This window comes from Lepisma saccharinum, chromosome 15 (genome assembly GCF_977018435.1).
Source record: "Lepisma saccharinum chromosome 15, izLepSacc3.1, whole genome shotgun sequence".
Lineage (NCBI taxonomy): Eukaryota > Metazoa > Arthropoda > Insecta > Zygentoma > Lepismatidae > Lepisma > Lepisma saccharinum.
In genome coordinates this window covers 9449105-9470173 of record NC_139243.1, presented here as the reverse complement: position 1 = coordinate 9470173, position 21069 = coordinate 9449105, and the positions used below count along the sequence as shown (strand labels likewise).

The 21069-nt window shown below is 37.5% G+C and overlaps 1 protein-coding gene across 6 annotated transcripts in view; it reads right to left on the bottom strand.

Moving 5' to 3' along the window:
- Positions 1-2609: 2609 nt before the first annotated feature.
- Positions 2610-21069, bottom strand: part of LOC145999569 (uncharacterized) — a 30054-nt gene continuing 11594 nt past the window's right edge. For 2 of the 6 annotated variants that reach the window (XM_083136586.1, XM_083136587.1), the window contains exons 2-4: positions 15034-15239; positions 10283-11353; positions 2610-9710 (exon numbers count right to left, since the gene is read on the bottom strand). In XM_083136586.1, coding sequence (XP_082992712.1) covers positions 8635-9710; positions 10283-11353; positions 15034-15118 — 2232 coding nt within the window. In that variant the 5' untranslated portion in view covers positions 15119-15239 and the 3' untranslated portion in view covers positions 2610-8634. Of the gene's footprint in view, positions 9711-10282; positions 11354-15033; positions 15240-20340; positions 20412-21069 lie in introns of all 6 variants that reach the window. The other 4 variants (XM_083136590.1, XM_083136589.1, XM_083136585.1 and 1 more) reach the window with 4 other exon arrangements.

Genomic DNA, 21069 nt, shown 5'->3' with positions numbered 1-21069 from the left:
ACCAATACATATATAAAGCTTCATCAATAACTATAGTGGAACCACAAGCAAAGAAACCTGCGCAGACCCACGACTCCTGTGTACCGTACTCCCACAAGGAGGGAGGGGGGAAAGCTGAACGGAAGAAGGGAAAGCTGCACGAGGACTTTTCGTGCAAGGTTTTTTTCCTTGTGGTCATGCTATACTGACAAGTGATTATCCATCCATTTCTACCTCTTAACAGAGAACAGTGGGAACGGTAGAAACAAATACCCCTCTCTCCTGAAAAAATCCACCCCGTAATTTGACACCCCCTACCACTTGCCATCATCTTTCCGTGCACAGATGTGAAGTAAAGCTACTCGATAAAAACCCTGGTGAGGCATGGATGTATCATTTATCTTTGCCCCACCCATACTCACTTGTGACTAGCACATGGGGTAGAAAAGCTGAAATAATCAAAATAGCACAAAAGAAAACAAAAGTGATGCCCTGAAATATTTACCCATTTACTTTGTTCATTTGCAAGCATTTACTGTTTTCCTCCCCAGTTTTATGATCATTTAATCTAGGAAGATCTGTCATGAATACCTACGAAGCACTTTTAATGCATATGCTGCTGTTATGAATCGTAAATCTAGGAAAGTAAAATAGAGCCATTGTTTTTTTCATTTCCAAGAAAACTCCACAGGTCTGAGTACTGAAAGTTTACAATTTCGGGACTTTTTGTTTTCCAATGGGAAATATTGTTGCTGAAACTGACCTAAAATTGTTCATAATTTTTGCACAATGCATTAAACTGGAAATTAAAATCGTGAGTAATGTGAGACCAGAATTCACCTATTTATATAAAATGCCTAAATTGCACAATTAAAATATTATACACCACATAATTTCTAAAATTAGAAAATGTTTCAAGTACTATACATATATTTATATATATTTGGCATTTGTTAACAGAAAAAAAATTGCTGCCATTGTACAAATGGGTGCTACAATATTCTTTCAAAAAAATAAGAAATATGTAGATTTACAGTTTGTAAGAAAACTGCGGATATTCTTCTTTTAACACTGAGATAAAATATGTAATTACTGTCATTTTTACATCAAAGAGCATGTAAATATAATAATACTAAATGTGAAAACAAAAAATAACTTCATTACAAATAAAGTCATATATCTTTTTTTACAGAGAGCTAAAAATGTGTCACCTCTTATAAAACACCAACAGTTTACGTTTAAAAAAACTGGTTTTTAACCATTTTTTTGTTTTGTTTTTGCTGAAATAATAGTTCCAGGAACTGACTGATCCATTCAATGGTGAAAAACAGGACTAGCTATTGGTACTAAGCATTTTTCTTTAGAAAAGAAGAAGAAAGCACAATGATTGCACAATTGATTTTTCTACTATTTTTATACATAAAAAAAACTTTATCTCCGAGTTTTAAAAGGAAACCCTCTTACTGTACAGATTAAACATGCGACTATAAAAATAAATACAAATTATAAAATTGACCACAGTAAATAAACACAAGCGTTCAACTACAATGTAATAAGTCTATTTTTATTATTATTATTTTTTCATGGGCGTTTCATGGATACAATGTACCTTGTTGTCTTGCTTTAAAGAGAATATTACTAGTATACAGACCAGTCTATGTCCTCCCAAGGAACTTCTACACCTTTTCTCTATTCATGCATAGTAATATGTAAAGCTGAGGTGATGCAAAAAACATTGTGCATTGACTTCAAGGCAGTTTTCAGACCGATGTGACCACTGACGGGTGACGATGCATGTCACTTGTAAATGAACCTTCAGAATTAAAGGTAACCTTTCGTACGGAAGTGACGCGGTAAGTTGAGGCTATATCTTGGGAAATTGAGTTTGGGACGGGACTTTGTGTACTGGTAGGGCACGCTATTGGTATTGATTATGTCGGGTACTAGCACATTTGCGAGAAAAGGAGCTTCAAAGTTTCGAATTTTTCCAAGCATTACTCATGAGGCGAAGATATTGACAGACTGTCAAAGTTGCCAGTTGGCCTAGTGGTAACATACTAGTTTCATGCACTTAAGGTTCTTGGTTTGATTGCCCTTACTTTATTACCTCAAGCAACTATTTATTGCAAAAACTTGTATTTTATTTCCAGTGCAAATTGTTGAGAAATTTATTTTTTCCAAACGCTTTTACGATAATTACCACTCTGGATTGTGTAGGGAAAATGTAAATAAAAGGACTGATTGTGAACGGGTATTCTGAGTTCGTTTCTTGATCATCATCTTTTGTCGAATATAATACGTGCAAATGTTTGTAAAATTATGAGAAAATTGGAAAAAAAAGTATCGTGTAAAAATTACCATCATAAATAACATTGAATCACATTAAAATAAGTACACCCCCCCAAAATGAATTAAAATGCAATATATATATATATCTTTATTTCAATAAATTGTTAAATTCAATGCAATCAATAGTTATAACACCATTAAGCCTTGTTTTCATGATAATCAAAAACTCAGTATGCTGACCAAGGCAAAATTTATTTTATTTTCAAACATAAAACTAAATGTTATGTTTGAACCTTCTAGCAAGGTCTTCTTCAGACTCTGTACCAAATACAAAATCAAATTGTATTTGGTACAGAGTCTGAAGAAGACCTTGCTAGAAGGTTGAAACGTAACATTTAGGTTTATGTTTTAAAATAAAATAAATTCTGCCTTGGTTAGCATACTGAGTTTTCAATTAATAGTTGCTCGAGTTAATAAAAAAAGGCAGGAGCAACTGAATGGGAAACAAACCCAGAACCTTTGATGCATGAAACTGATAACGTTACCCCTGGCCCACTTGGTAGTCGGACAATATCTTTGCCTCATGAGGCACGCTTGGAAAGCTTTGAAATTTTGAAGTGCCTTTTCTTGGAAATAGCTGGTTAGTGCTTACACCTTGGCATATTAATACCTATAGGGTGGGTACCCTACCATTACATGAAGTCCCATTCCAAACTCAATTTCCAAAGCCATAGTTTCTGCTTGTGAGCCATTTCCACAATAGCACATACTGTGAAACCTTGCTCTGTTAGTAGCATATGTGCAATGAATGCTTTCTTACAAACTGCCGTGTCACTTGTCTCTTCGATCTAAAAGCTGCTTAAGGGAAGACATAAATAAAATGGTGAGCTTTTTCCCAACTAGTATTAAAAATTAACTATCAATATTATTACATGGCACTATTTTCCAATATGGCTTCAGGATGATGTTACTGGTTAACACCCTTATTCTTTCTGCAATCTTATATTGTATAAACCTACGGGTTAAAAGTGCCTTATGTTGGCAGACACAAGACAAATTTGGAAAAAAAACATTCAATTCAAAAATGTATTTTGAGAGGGGGTCATTTACCTTAAATATTAACAAACTTCTAAAATAAAATATTAAAACAATAATTATATTCACTCTCTCTCATATGAAGTATATTTTCCCCCACTGTATTGAGATAAGAATTGAATTGGGTTTAATAGTTTTGTATTGAGTGTCGACAAAAATTAATGCATCATCATGGATGTATGCTATTTATTTTATATTATTTTTATATCTTCTTATTATTACAATTGAACTTTGATTTTCTGACCAGGCTGAAAAACTTAAAATGAGGCAAAAATCTGTAACATTTTGCTGTAGTGGGGACATCACGATGAAAAATGTAAAACTTGGGTTCTATTGCATTATTATTATTATTATATGTGATATACTTGGTTAGTCTTATAGGATCCCTCCCAAAATACATTTCTAGATACATGAACACTGCAGATGGCCTTGCAATTTTTATTATTATTATTATTTTTTGTTTGTTTTGTTTTTAAGTCCACTTTATGGATCCGAACCACTATGTGCCTCTACCAGGTATCGCATCTGGAAACCCTTGGTTGCAAGGCAACGATTTTAGCAATATGCCATCGAGCAGGGTGGCCTTGCAATCCAACTAATATGCTTCCTCCGCACATTTGCTCCAATTCAATTCTCTAGGTTAACACTTGGATATTTTTCAAATGTGAAATAGCATTAAAATCTAGTTTTATCAAATTTTAACCCGACACCCACCACTTTTGAAGTGGAAACATTTGCAACGTAACACGAACAAACTTGCACAGCATGTAGAGAACAACAACAAAATAGTTTTCTTTGTCATATTTAGCTCATCAAGGACTCTCGTGTCAAGAGACCTTGAAAAAATACATTTTTTCCCATGTATACACACACCAATGTGGCATAGATTCATGGTTGCCACTAACCGTTATATTTTCAGTTGGAATATGACAATTTGTCGTACTTGTACGTCAGCTTGTAATTAGGGGAGCCAGATTTGATACCTGTTGGAGGCTCTTAATGGTTCGGATCCCACTTTAAACTGTAGGTCCTGGCCTTTCTTTGCATAAAGTGGACATAAACACAAACAAACAAATCAAGCTGGTACTTGAAAATTGTTACAATTAAAAGTTGTTCATTATTTATTAGTCTGTGAATATTCTACTTCAATTATAAGTACCAGAGTTTTGCTTCAAAATATTCAAGAATTATGACACAATGTTAAAATACCTGTTATGTATCACAAAATACAATTTTGCATACAATACTGTACTGGGTTTGAATCTCAGCCTGGGCATGGGTTATTCTCTGTGAGAGTATCATCATTCATCCTCATCTTCACGATTAGCCAAAAGTACAGAAAAGTGAAGAAAATAAACCTAATCAATAAACAATCTCACAACACTGGAGCAAAATCAATGGAAACTTCAAATTTTGGATAATTACACTCCTCAACAATATTGCATGGCTTAGAACCAAAATGCCAGAAAATATTCGGCCAGTATCGATAAATAAAATTGAACCGATACCGATACATCAGTATCGGCTTAGCCCTAATTATGATCTCTGCAGTCAATGTGATGCAATATTCTTTAGCAGAAAGACCTTTGCTAGCTGATGCATTATTTCAAGTTTCAAACGTTACACCCTAATCTATCCTATTTTAACAGAAAACACGATAATGAAACTCATCCTTACCAATAATAATGTATCGTAACAATTGTTATTATGTTTTTGGCGCACAACACAATTGTTTTTACACAATTTTTGATTATTTTTGTCATCAAATAAGCTACGATAAGCATCTAAGTTACCAGTTTGAGCACTTTCTTGAAAGTTCACATAATTGTTATTCGATTGATTGATTGATTTGGTTTTAAGTCCACTTTGTGCACAGTAAGGCTAATCGGGACTGGACCTACAGTTTAAAGTGAAATCCAAACCACTATGTGCCTCCACCGGGTATCGAACACGGGACCCCTTGATTACAAGGCGACGACGCTACCACTGCTCCATCGGGGACAATAAGAATGCAAAAAGAAAATTAGTATTTTTCAGTGGTCTTTTTAAGTCCACTTTATGCACAGAGGGGCTAATCGAGACTGGATCTATTGTTTAAAGTGGAATCCAAACCACTATGTGCCTCCACCGGATATCAAACCCATAGCCAAAGTTCCTGGAAACTTGATTGTAATGAAATAAATGATGCAACAGGAACCACTTGTAACTACCCCCTTTTTTTAAATATTCAATTATATTTGACATTAAAACTAACCATGACATTGTATCATTATTGATCACCTGATGTTGACAGTGTTTCAAACATTGCATAAAAACAAGTTTATGTGCTAAGAAGACCAATAAAACAAAGGGTTTCAATACATTCATTAAACACTTCAAAATGCAGAAGAAAACCTAAAAGAGAGGGAAGAGAGGGAAGATAGGTTTCATAGCATTCAACAAGGGTCTACGTTTAATCCCTTTAATTAATTTAAGTATTTTTATCCCAAGGAAGGTGAATGTAATGATCAAAATGTTCATTGAACCTATTGGCTCCAGCATTAGATATGTCCTTTTATTGCAATATTCAGGCATAATCGGAATAATTTCTTTAAATGTACAAATCTTCTACCCTGACCTTACATATGCATAAAAATAGGAAGTTTCATACTTTCATGTTAGGGTACTTTTATGTACTTCAATCACCTTCACCACGTACATAGGTGAACTATTCCTTTATGTTCTAACAATTCAACATTGTTATGAATATTTTTGATTTAGTAATCAGTAATTTGACAACATTGGCTAAAATTATTCCATTTAAAATAAGTAACGAAAAATAATGGACATTACTTATACATATACAAATAAAATATGGTTTAGGATCTGGAGAATATCATAGCAAGACAATGTTATCGGCATATATTGTTTAATCTCACAGCACATTTTACTGTAAAATAATAACAAAAGCTGGTTCAACTCCAATGTGGATTCTTGTTCTTAGGACAGTAACAAAGCTGAGCACGAATTAATGTAAAACAATCCTATTTATTTGTAAAAATCTTGCACATGCTGGGAAAGATAAAATGTACAGAAAAACTGTTCTCAGGTAGTCATTCATTTCTTTAAAAAATCTTTCTCTGGAGTTCTTAAGGGGCAGGCAACGTGGAAGAACTGCCCAGGGCATCCTCATTGAGTAGCACCAAAACCTTATTTTTGATTGCATAAGCGTGGCTATTTGTTCTAAAAAGAGTTGGCTTAAATGTTCACAAAAATTAATTGTGCATGACATAATGAGTATAAATATATGCGACTTGTAAAAATTTACCTTTTTAATAATACAAGACACTACACGAGTTACAAAAAATACAGTACTCACATTGATTAATTGAAAAACAACACAAAATGTGTTTTCATTTTCTGTTTCCAAAATAAAGAATAACAAAATTTTGTTGTAATTGTTTGAGGGTGTAAAACTGCATTCAATATTGCAAGAAGTAAAGGGAGTGTATTTAAATTTGTATATTGCAAAATCAAGTATCAATTTATGCTAAGAGCTTATTGTTATTTTGATCTCATTACGTAGGTGTTAAATTATACCTGCAATAAACAATGCTTTTTAAAGGGGTGGAAAGTTCACCTTACGCAGGTGAAAATTTTATTTTGAACTACCCATGGCGGTGCTCTAATTGGTATGATTTCTTGACTGCCATGTGGGAGACCTTGGTTCGATTCCTGGAGTAGGTGACTGCAGGTGGAGTTTTTCCCAGCAACGTTGCTGTACAGTGGCTCTGGGATTCATCCAGCCTCTAAGAAATGGGTACCTGGGGCAACCCATAGGGGTAAAGCCAACTTGACCATGGTGCTGATTACATCATCTCCACAAATAGCTGAGATTGTGAATGTGTGGGGCCCTGCATTCATATCCTCCAATATGCCATCATGAAGGAATACCTTTATCTTTATCACTGGTGTGTTCTTATGGGCCAGACTAAAAGATATACCATAACAGAATTATAATGCCAGTCTGTTGGCTACATCTCCAGAAATAGGTCATGGATTGAATAAGATATATTGAGGTCGTCCATTTTGATTTGAGTATATTTGCTTGTCAATAACTGTCATTTTATAAGGAGTTGTGTTGCTCTTACCAAAATGACCTTAGATAAAAATGTCACGTATCCACAACAATGGAAAATGCATAATAAACTTGAGGTGTTTGACAGTGAGTATTGTTTTATGTTATTAACATTTTTTGTCAAAAGAACTTGTCAATATTTGCTACAGGATCAGATAAGTAAAGTAGTAAGTGCTGTTTCGTTCTATCCCTATTAACATTCCTGTCAATGTAGAGTTTCAAGGTCACCGAATCTTACTTTTTGAACAACCTCCCAGGAAAATAATGAGAAATCTTTACGTGACAAATTCCTCCCTCCTTAGCCCCGGCATCAGGCACAATTACTACAGCTAGGCATCTGCATGCAATGCATACAAAACCATTTATTTTAGTACAAAATCCCTTTTAAGAAATGCCTGTTATATTATTCAGTCTTTTTGCTTTTCATTTTCAGTTTCGTATTACAAAATCTCAAAACATGATTTCAAATAAAAATCATACTGCAGTTTTTCAAACTGTTTCACACGTTCACACACACACACACAAAATAACCATAAAAAAAGGAACGCAGCTGACAACAAGGATTATATCCATGAAACACCTTCGAGAACACTTACGCATCTCATTCACACCAACATCCACTCACACTCGAAGCTTACACCATTAGTAGGTGTTAAGAAGACAACTGCTAAGCTTTTACATTTGCAAAATCCAATATTAAACACAAACATGGCAGAGAAAGACAATCTGCATTCTCATAGAACAGCACCTTATGAAAACATCAATTAAAATATATCACTCTACAATATTGTAAAATTTAGTACAAGCAGATTCTGTTAAAAAAGTTATCTATATAGCACTGCTATTTCTCTCACCTCACTCAAAAAACACTATTATGTACATTTTTACATATATATATATTTTAAAAACTATGCAATTAGCTATCACATACTATTCAGTTGATCTAAGATCAACATCATGCCGATTGTATGACACGCCTCTCACATTAACCACAATGAATCAACTTAAAATACTATACATTGGGGGAGGGGAACTATAAAATAGTTAATAACCAGGCCCACAACATATCTACACTGAGCAGCCTGCTGTTTTGTGGCCCTTGTTAAAGCTGAAGGAACGAGTCACGTAACATGAAATACTGAAATAACTTCGTCTCACTGGGTTGGCTGTAGACTGGTTGGAGGTTTGAAATCGTTTGTGTTGGCATTCGTGAACTGGCTTGGTTGGTTGAATGTAGGACCGTAACACTGGGGGAAGTACAGTTCAGGCTTCACTATCGTTGGCGCAACTCGATGCATTGGCAAGAGTGTCGGACCTCTGTCGGTCTGCTTGTTTTCTTTCCGCGACTTTGAAGCGTGAGGATTCATGTGGTTGTCAATGTGCTTTTTCACTTCCGCCTCGGTTGCGAAGCGTCTTCGACAATTCGGCAGCGGACAACAGAACGGGCGGTCGCCCTGGTGGGTACGTGTGTGCTGGTCCAAGATGGCTTTTTGTCTGAAGTCCTTTCCGCACTGGCCACATTTGTATGGTTTTTCACCGGTATGTATGCGGAGATGCTGGTTCAGGATGGTCCGCTGCCGGAAGTTCCGTCCGCAGTAGATGCATCCGTACGGTTTCTCGTTCGTGTGAATGCGGAGATGTTGCGTAAGGTGAGACTGCTGCCGGAACCGTTTCCCGCACTCTGGACAAGGGTACGGTCGAGACTCAATATGAATACAACCGTGCTGCAGTAACGTGGATTTCTGCTTGAATTCTTTGTTGCAAATAGGACACCGTACGTACAAGGGCATGCCTGCGCAGCGCCCGTGCTGAATAACATCCGGCAGGTGAGGCCTGCCGTCTTTCATGTTCTGATTGCCTCCCATGGAACTGCCCGACTGTTGGCCTTGTTGATTAGGATTATTGCTGCCGGCAGGTAACAGCACTCCGGGTTGTTTCAAGTAATGAAGAGCACTGAAATTCCCTCCAAAAACAGAGTGTTGCATGCCTTTCGAGTCCTTAAAGTATGACTGATATTGCATGTCTGAGAAACATTGACCTGACCTTTGATCCGGATTTGATGGTCCCTGCTGCGAGTTCTGACCTTCCGACTGCTGACTGGATGAAAACCCGTCTTCCTTCACGTTTCCGCAATCGGCACCAGCCCCTTCAGCTTCCGGTGGGTACGGGACATCTTGCGGCCACAACGTCGGCGTCATCCCGTTCTTGAAGATGAGATGGGGACTTACGTCTGAAAAATCAAGGTACCATGTAGAACATTACCTTTCACCACATAAACAACATTATAATGCATTTTGATTAGAAAATAATGAATATTTCTAGCTGAAACTGTTGCTATTCTTCTAGTATTGTAAAACAAATTCTCTATTCAGTGATAAAATGACACAAAAAGCTATGTTTTTTAATTCTAAAGGTACTGAAAGAAGCAAACCATTACTATTATTTAATACAAAAAAAGCAACAATAGCACAATTCTATGCAGACAATATGCCATCAGTACTCAGTCATCAGATTGATCAGAAGCATTACTACTGTCTGTTATTTTATAATCAGTACTGATGGTCAACAACTTATACGGATCAAACAAGGCTGATGCATAACTTTGAGCAAGAAAATGTTCCGGTTTTATATTAAAAGACGGGAAAGGAAAGAGGGTAGGTATGCTCTCAATAAGTTTATGCTTCTCTTTCTTAGATTTGGGAGGTCTGGGAGGCGGGTGGGTGTCAATATGCTTTTTTACATCTGCCTCATTAGCAAACCGCCTTCGACAGTTTGGCAGAGGACAGCAAAAAGGGCGCTCGCCTTGGTGGGTGCGGACGTGTTGATTGAGGATGGCCTTCTGTCGAAAGTGCTTCCCGCACTCAGGGCACTCGTAAGGCTTCTCACCAGAGTGAATGCGGAGATGCTGGTTGAGGATCGCTCGCTGACGGAAAGTTCGCTCGCAGTAGACGCACGCATAAGGTTTCTCGTTAGCATGAATCCGAAGGTGCTGAGTGAGGTGCGATTGTTGACGGAACCGCTTCCCGCACTCGGGGCAGCCATACGGCCTAGTGTCGGTGTGGATGCGCTCGTGCTGAAGCAGGGTGGATTTCTGCTTGAAATCCTTCCCGCACACCGCGCACTTGAACAACCTTAGCTCACTTGTAGCACTAGACTTGCTTTTGCCTTGCTGTACGATGTCCGGGAGCGTCGCTCCCCTCATATCCTGCACCATGCTGTAGGGACTATTCTGCATTGAGGGTGCGTTTGAGTTCTCGGATCCGGGAATAGGACTTTGCTGATCGGGACCCATTGGGCTGGGGCCTAGAGGAGTTAACATAACACCGGGTTGCTTGAGATAATGCAGAGCACTGAAGCCAGATCCTAACATAGGTGGAGGCATGGTCCTTGTGTCCTTGAAATACGACGCGTATTGCATATCGGGAAAGCACTGTCTCTGTTCTATCTCACGAGGTTGTCCTTGCGGGGGTTGTTGGGGTGGTCCTTGTTGTTGCTGTGGTTGTTGCTGCTGATGTGGCTGGGGTGGTGGCTGACCAGGAGGTTGGTGTTGTTGGTGTGGTGGTTGTTGGGTCTGTGGTGGTTGTTGGGCCTGCGGTTGTTGTTGGGCCTGCGGTTGCTGCTGCTGTGGCTGCGGAGGGGGAGAAGTCAGTTTCTCCGTGGGATAACTTTTCTGCTGGTGGTCATCTTCCCTCTGCTGCTGTGTCTGATCAGGTGGAGCGAACGGTGACTGTGCCGGAGGAGTCGTTTGGTCTTTCGGAATGCCGTCGTCACACTGGGGGCCCATGGGACTTGTGGCCTGAGGATATGTTCCATCCTGCGGCCACTGCCCTTGCCGCTCCATCCCGTCTTTGTAGAAGACGTAGGGTCCAGCGTCTGAAAGGAAAGGAAAAATTGATCACAACCACCTCCATGAAAACACAACTCTAAAAAATTAAATCAGCTATTAGTATTTATATTGATTTATACTTTTGCATACAACTCACACAAAAAGTGCACGTTTGTCACACTAGAAATAATAAAAAAAAAACATGCATGTGATGTGTTAGTGAAAATTTTCGTAAAACTAGAATATTTATGAAACAGAGAAATTTCACACAGCAGTACTGACAACATGGAGCTTCAAAAACTAATTACTGTAGGGAAACTCAAAGTTTCCTTTATATTTTTCAGGGTTTGAAATGCCAGAGCAAGGTACGCATTCTGCAAGTTATATTATGAGTGCTAAATTGGGGTGTGCAGGATCCAAAAATGTTGATACAGGTATCAGAGGAAAAACTCACATCTCGATTTTTGGGATTCAGCAGAGTATGGAAATTTTGAATACTCATGTATAAAAAGTACTTCTTTTTCGAAGTTTTGTTGCAAGAGAAGTATTGATTTAGTTAATTTTATTTCACTTTTCGATCCCTTTGGCTTACTGCGAAGATGAGGATCAGTGACGATACGATGAAATTGATGAAGGGTCATGCCTAAGCTTGGATTCAAACCCACGACCCTTGGCATCATAGCATGCTGTACTAACCACTCCAACATGGAGGTCGGCACAATAGAAGTATCACAGTGGAGGCACATAGTGGTTCGGATACCACTTTAAACTGTAGGTTCAGTCCTGATTAGCCTTTCTGTGCTGCATAAAGTGGCCTTAAACCAGCAATCTTGGAAATGGAAATTTTCATGGGAGTAAAAAGTTGCAGATTTTTGCAACGCATGTAAAAAAATGTAACCTGCTTTAGATAACTCATAAAATAATAAATTACCAATAACTAATTTGTCATTGAAATAGTGCAGGGTGCAGGGGAGCCATGATCCCCCAATCAGACAAAATTTATGAAAAGCATCCATCATGTGTTTCACTGTCACCATATTGTACCCCATAAACATCCCACCACTTGTTCATCCCCTTCAAGAAGTACCACACCCTCAACCCTCCAAGCATTCTAACCAAAGGATTCATGTGAATGCTGTTATAGATATCTATGTTAAAGGAGTTTGCATTGGACTATTGTGGCTTACTTTCTGCTGCCCCTTCCAGGTAATCATAGTTACGCAACTAATCTGTGCCTTAGCTGAGATTGAAAAGGAAAATCAGCATGCTATATGCCAGCTGCTTAAACATGGAGATCCACAAATATTTCCATGTGCCTCGGTTTAAATGAAACACATGCACCAACACTGTGTTTTCAATTTCAACTTAGCGTAAGTGAATGTATATCCCGCACCGTGGCCGTGAAATGTAAGGCATCATGCTTGAGCTACAGCTACAGGACATGCTCAGGTTCGAGTCTCCTGGGGGGAAAGGTAACACCCTTTTCTTAGATTTTGGCCGTGTATGGGACCGTTGGCCACCAATCACTGCGAGGAAATTGGAGAGCTACAAATGAGTAGCATAGGTCCTGGCCCTCACGGATTGTTGTGCTACAGGTTACTAGTGAATGTATGTAATGGGGGGGGGGGGTCATATTATTACAAAATATTCCAAAAGGAAAGGGACAGAAAAAGAGTTTAAAGTGACTCGGTTCTATCCAAAGTAACTAACGGCAAATAATGAGGTCAAAAGAAAAGTATAGATGTAAAAAATTTACTTGAACTAATGAAGGGTATCTGATTTCCAAGTCCTGGGTGCAATATCTGAATCATATAGCCAATATTTAAATCTAGTATGATCTGATAAAGATTTGGTTCCATCATTCCTTAGTTCGGAAGGAGATTAAAAATGAAGACCCAGGGGGAAAAACGATGAATGTCGATTTTTCGCCCATTTTGAGATCGCAGCGCCATCTGATAGATCAAAAGCTGTACTATAAGAATGAGAACGGCCTTGGTTGGGAAACGGTGATAAGTGCCTGAAAAATGCATTATTATTTTGGCATATATTGACGTATTTATGAAAGAGAAATACTTGTTTTTGATTTCCTGGCAAATCGTCTCAAATGAACATTCATCGTTTTTCCCCCTGGCCCTTCAAATGCTCTTTCATAGAAGGTGGATAACATTTTCTAGATGTCGCAGACTGAATTCATTCAAAGTCATGGACGTCCGCAAGATTTTTTGCAGGGAGGGGCAAGGAAGGTATTTTTTTTCCAGGGGGGCAAACAAGGCACATTTTCCCCCAAAATAGTATTGTTCCCTAAAAAAAACATTGCTTAAATTTGATTTTATGGTGTTCATGCAATAATTAACACATATATACTTTCATTTTAGCCACAATAACGTGTGAAATACATAATTTTTGGTTGACTTTCATTTCCCAGGGGGGTGGCATGCCCCCCCCCCTTCTGGACGCCCATGTTCAAGGTTCATTGTAAGTTTTAAAAGCCATCCGAGCCGATAATGCCTTAATTTTAGATGTCAAGTAGGGGAAGTGATCACTGCTAACTCTTTTCTTTATTGATGATTTTGTTTTTGACAACTATGAGGTGATCACACAAGTTTAGATTCCAATTAGGGTGATCACCTCAGTTTAGATTCCAATGAGGGTGATCACCTAGGATTAGAGTCTAAAGAGGGTGATCACCTAAGTTTAGATGAAAGTGAGAATGATCACCTAAGTTTGTTCCAACGAGGGTGGTCACCCAATTTTAGGGGATGGCTTAACTTTATGACAGTGAGGGGGTGGATATTTAATTTTAGGTGTCAAGAAGCTTCAATAGTGGAACAGAATGCACTAAAAGATAACATACAGTAACAATAGATTATCGCTCTTTAGAACATGGTAAATGTAACAAAATTACTTCTTTCTGCATGTCCACACATGATTCAGGTTCTGTAAATATGATGGCTTCTATCACTATGACGCTGACCAAAGGAAACAATGTTCCAATACAGATGGTAACAGAGAAGACCAGAAGTAATATAACCACAAAAAATTGATGCATGGACATTGTAAAGCACATTTTGTACTTTTAGGAATACCTAGTCATAATATTCCTTGAAACGATTAACATAGGAGCACAAACATGAACTTTTAAAGAATTTGGTAGCAGTTTATTGAATTATAACAGATTATGACAAATAGCTTCTCCAACAATGTGCTCAACTTACTGTGGAACTACCTTCAAGAATATAATATGATATCTGAAGAAATATAAGAAATTATAAACTGGAACAAAACTCTATGAATCAACTTCAAACTTCACAACTGCAAAGGAAAGAAATTATTGATTATTCCTCTGGAAAGTAAACATCATCTGTTTCACAGCTACTTGAAAAATAATATGAAGTGAGCAATGAATGAATATATCCATGCCAGGCGAGTACAGCAGGTACAAGAAGAACTGGGTGTAAGAGGTTAGTCATCAAGATGAAGATACATAAGCCCTTAATATTGCATTTGGGTTACATCGTGCAAGAGATTTAAGACTTCTTGAAGGGTCAATATATGTTCCTACTCTTTGAACATGCAGTTAAGATGAAGACTGGAATGACAACATGCACAGAAGGTCATGTCGCAATGCAACACGATGATATAACAATTCAATTTGGACGAAATGTTTTATTTTGCCATGCTATTAGCGAATGCACGATGCGATATTTTATAAATGTCTTGTTCTTACCCTGGGAAAAGCAGTACATGATATGACTGGGGGCCTTCAAACGTGCCGAAAAACAGGCAGCAAATGACGAAAAATTGATATTCATCCTGAATACGTCTTCTTGTCATATTACGACTCAATCAAAATACCCTGAGACAATTGCACTAACAGAATCCAAGCATTTAAGTACCCTTCTTTCATCGATTTCCATGTTGGTCAATGTATTCCTGCAGAACAAGCAAAAAAATAATAAATGACTACTGGTAATCTACAACTAATGTGAATCTTCTTTTCACACAGTTAAAACGAAAACACTTTCCCACTTTCTGACAAGGCCAACAAATGTATATGTAGTCCATATCCAATATTATCTACATTAACAATATAAACATATGAGGGGTTACTTCATTGACAGGTGGCAGCACTGGCATGCAACAATCGTTCACTTGTTCCTTAACATCTCTACTTTTGTGTCACGGTGGGGTAAGCAGTTGTATGAGAGGATGTGTAGCAGTCGACTATGGTAGGAAAAGAGTTAAATTTCACTTTAACTACATGCTCTCTTTGTTCAACTGCTTCTCTCAGCATGGGAGACAGAAGTAGATACATTAAGGAATAAGTGAGCGCTTGTATCACCCCAGTGTTGCCACCTATTGATGTGTTATAAAGTAAGAGGTATTACTTTTCATCCACTCCTCGTGTATGGGTGTGTTTATTAATAACTCAAGTTTAATTATTGTTCACATAATACCAATACTAGCTTAATTCACAAGAATAATATGAAATATATAACAATGAAGTAACCAGAACATAAAATCGTACATAAAAAAAAAAATAATATGCCCAAAGCAAGTAGTTACTATATTGGAAAATGTGATTAGATTTTTTTGATTCATTCTTGTCCATGGATACCTTTACTGCAAGAACGAAACAGCTACAGCAATGCACCTAGCACCTCTCAGCAGAACATTATGAACCGGAAACCCACCAAATTAAACAACCATTTCCAAGATAGACGGTAACAGTCGACACCAAAATTAATAGAACAAACATAATTCGGTAACTAAAGGGGCTCATCATGCTAAAAAAAAAGTTATAATAATTTGCATAAAACAAATCAGATTAAAGATGCAGCAAGTACTTGCTTTGGGTATATGCGTCGTATGTCTCACCACATTTTCCATTCCTTGAAACAGAAGTATAAATACATATAAATACTAGACCAGTGATTCTCAAACTGTGGTACGCGTATCCCCAGGGTTACGTGAAGGACTTGCGCGATCAGCTCGGAAGAGAATTGTTAAGAATATCCACACGACATTTGACTTCATTGTTTCAGACTTCATAGCTTTAATACTCAACAGGATAATAAGGCTATTACATATGGGGGGGGGGGGTACATTGGACCTTTAGTTACGACTAAAGGGTAGCATAGAATGAGAAAAAAGTTTGAGAAGCACTGTACTAGCCTACTATAGTAACACTTACATCACTCACTTTTTTTTTCTTGAAATACATTGTGCATGTTGATTGGGTTTATTTCACTTTGCTCTTTTACCACTTTTGGCTAATTGCAAAGATGATGATGGGCGATGATAATGAAATTGATGATGGGACACTCACAAAGAACAACCCATGCCCAGGTTCATGGACGTCTGCAGGATTTTTTCCAGGGAGGGGCAAGGAAGGTATTTTTTTCCAGGGGGGAAATAAGGCACATTTTCTCCAAAAAAAGTGTTGTTCCCTAAAAAAATATTGCTTAAATTTGAATTAATGATTTTCATGCAATAATTAACACATATTATTGCGGCTAAAATGAAATTATATGTGTGAAATACATAATATTTGGTTGACTTTCATTTTCCAGGGGTGGGGGGCACGGCCCCCTTGCCCACCCCTTCCAGTTCGAACCTGGAACCCTTGGCATTGTAGAGTGCTGTGCTTTGCATCTGTACAAGATAACTGATGAAAACATTTTCGATTTCATTTTCGACTATTTTGATGAAACTAACTGAACAGTTGTCTGATACTTATATTGTCCACAGTTCATTATTAATTAGTTTTAAATCTGATCATGCTTTCCAGTTCCCCACATCCACATCGTAAGCTCCCGTAAGCTCCTCCCTCCCTCTACACTCAGTGTTGCCAGCCTTAATGTTATCTTACCAACTGTAAGATCGAATATGTTCATTATGGAATAGTCATTGGTGGGAACGATAGCATTCTTTGAAAGTTTGTGAGTGAGTCGTCATGATTACGTGAAAACATGTCTGTAAAGTTCTGTGAATCAACTTCCATTAAACTCTTGGTTCTAGGCATCAAAAGGCCTGTGAAATAACTGTACACCCTGCATACAATTCTCTTAGATTCTTCGCTAACATAAAGATTTGGGCTACACTGATAGTGAAAACACTTGCATTGACAAAAGCAAAACAACGATTTGAATAATTAAAAAGTATCATTCTATAAACTTTTCCATATGGGTGCATAAATTTTGTAGCATTGCAATCATGCATAATGAGATGAACTGTATAAATCAAAAGTTTGGCTATACTGTGTCTTCAGGTTAAAGGCTGATGTGGTCCATGAGTTTGATATGCATAATTTATAATGATGCAAATTTCAATTCATGTAATTTGCTAATTCCATTTGTTTTTGCCACTGCCCTCACTTCTAATTTCGATAAAAGTAACACAGTGAACACTTTGGTTATTACTACAATGTTGTAAACAAATTACATCTTCTAAAAGCAGCAAATAAAAACTCAAAATTTTAAAAAGCTATATTTTGAATTGTGTGGTGCTATTATATACACAGTGTAAATAAAATGGTATGGAGAGACTGTCAAGGCGGATACCATGCGTGGTAAGAATGAAACATATTTACACAGCTACATAACAGTTGGGCTGAAAAGTTCGTAGGCTAACATAGTAAAAAATATTTTTTTTTACAAAATTCGATTTTATTATTATAGTTGCCTTCGAGGGCGATACAATGATTATAGCGGTCATACAATTTTTCGATGCCATTTTTATAGTACGATTTCTCTTTAGCCTCAAAATAGGCCTCAGTTTCGGCGATTACCTCTTCATCAGTGCTAAATTTCTTTCCAGCGAGCATTCTTTTAAGGTCTGCAAACAGGAAAAAGTCACTGGTTGCCAGATCTGGAGAATATGGTGGATGGGAAGCAATTTAATTACGGTTGAATATCGCTAAACATTGCTCCGAATCATCAAAACGTTGTTGCTTTTGATCGATTGTGAGCACGCGCGGCACCCATTTTGCACACAGCTTTCGCATGTTCAAATATTCATGCACAATATGTCCAACACGTTCCTTTGATATTTTTAGTCTCAGCTATCTCGATCAACTTCACTTTACGATCATTTAAAATTATTTTGTGGACTTTTTTGATGTTTTCGTCGGTAACAGCCTCTTTGGGGCGTCCACTGCGTGCATCATCTTCGATGCTCATTTCGCCTCGTTTAAATTTAGCAAACCACTTCTCAACGGTTGATTTTCCTGGTGCAGAGTCCGAATAATGTTTATCAAGCCAAGCCTTGGCTTCAACAGTATTTTTTTTCGCCAAAAAGCAATGCTTTATTAACACACGAAATTCTTTTTTATCCATTTTTTCACAATAACAAAAGCTGCTTCACTCACAATGCTATATCTCACGAACTAATTATCCTGCAGCTGTGAAATTTATACACGTATCTTTTGAAGGTTAGTACTAAGTAAAAATCACATGGATTTAATTCTAGTAACGCCATCTATGAGTCAGCCTACAAACTTTTCAGCCCAACTGTTATATCAAATGTGTGTAAGTTTGTTTTAAACCACTTTATGCACAGATAGGTTAGTAAGGACCGTGACTGCAGTTTAAAATGGGACCCGAATCAATATCTGCTTCCACTGGGTATCGAACTTGGGACCCCTTGATTACAAGGCAATGATGTTACCACTATGTCATCGGAGAGGTCCCTACATACGTCAGACAAAACAATATGGTAATAGCAAAGATTATATACCTCCAATTGTAATTATAAATAAAAAAGAAAGTGATATGGGATTAGGTGATTTCTGGAGTTAGAACAGATGTTCAGAAAATAGGTAACATGTAAAGCTATCCCCTGTACATTGAACTCCAACATAGGGCCAAACACATTCTCAGCCAGTGCAGAGATGATGTGGTCAGCACCACACTCCAGCTGCATTTACCCCTGCCCCAGCATTTCACTAAATAGATGCTGGACGAGACTAGAACTGTCTTATACAGAGATGTGCCAAAAAATTTCAACCAAAGATTGCCCACCCCTTGAAGAGAACCTGGGTCTTTCCTTTGGCAATTAATGCCCTATACATTACAGCTCATTTATGCCACCCTGATGACATACTGGTAACATTGTAACCTTGTAGTCGAGGCATCCTGGTTCAATACCTGGTGGAGGAGGTTCAGAACGTACTTCAAACTGTAGGTCAAGTCCCAATTAGCCCATCTGTGCATAAAGTGGACTCAAAACTCAAACACGAACACTCTGGAATTTGAACATTTCCTTCATGCTGAATAGCATCGTCATGCATCACACGCTGTACTGACAAATATACACAAACTCCCTGTAGCAATTGCAACACTACAGTTCATTCCAGATAATAGATGGGACCTCACTCAGGTGGCGGTGGCTCAGTCGGTAACGCATCTGACTACCATGCTAAAGGTCCCGGGTTCGATCCCCGGCCGGTTCAAATCCGGGAACTTTTCTAACGTTGGAAGCGGCCCCGGCGCCCACCCAGCATCGAATAACATGGGTACCTGGGGGAAACCCTGGGGGGTAAAGGCGGTCAGGGGCGTGGTGCTGATCACATCACCCCCACTCACGACCGGATCAAGAAAGTGTGTGGCGTTACCCCCACACCCCCTATACGCCTTCATGGTGTAGTGCTAAGCACAGGGGAACACTTTACTTTTTTTTTTTACTCACTGACGGTGAAGTGGTCACATCGTAGTCTTGTAATCAAGGGGTCCCAGGTTCGATACCTGGTGGAGGCACTGGTTCAGATTCCACTTCAAACTAGAAGTCCAGTCCCGATTAGCCTTTCTGAGCATAAAGTGGACTTAAAACAACAAATCAAACATATAATAGGTAATCAAAAATAAGCTGCTCACCATGGGTATTATAAAATTTGAAAATATTCAATCCATTTTATCTACACAATGTATTTTGTGCATTCAACTGCATGATAAATACATACCAACATTTCAGTGCTTAACACAGTGCACTCGAAAAACAATTTACAGAAAATGAATGTTTTGAGTCACACAAATACCAATAATTTCTCGTTATCCATTTGCATTCCATATTTCTTTCAAATAGTGTTTATTTGGAATCAATAGAAACCTATAAAACAGAAGAGTGTCTATGAACATTACTGCAAAACTGAGATGGTATTATCAAGCTCACACAAAAAGTAACTCATTATGATTAATTTGAAAAGTAACAGTAAATTACTTTTACAGTTAGTTTACTCTATATTCTAAGAGTATCTAATTTGAAAAGTAACAGTAAATTACTTTTACTTTAGTTTACTCTATATTCTAAGTGTCTAATTTGAAAAGTAACAGTAAATTACTTTTACGTTAGTTTACTCTATATTCTGAGTGTCTAATTTGAAAAGTAACAGTAAATTACTTTTACAGTTAGTTTACTCTATATTCTAAGAGTGTCTAATTTGAAAAGTAACAGTAAATTACTTTTACAGTTAGTTTATATTCTAAGAGTATCTAAATTGAAAAGTAACAGTAAATTACTTTTACCATTAGTTTACTCTATATTCTAAGAGTATCTAATTTGAAAAGTAACAGTAAATTACTTTTACAGTTAGTTTACTCTATATTCTAAGAGTATCTAATTTGAAAAGTAACAGTAAATTACTTTTACAGTTAGTTTACTCTATATTCTAAGAGTACCTAATTTAAAAAGTAACAGTAAATTACTTTTACAGTTAGTATACTCTATATTCTAAGAGCATCTAATTTGTAAATAACAGTAAACTACT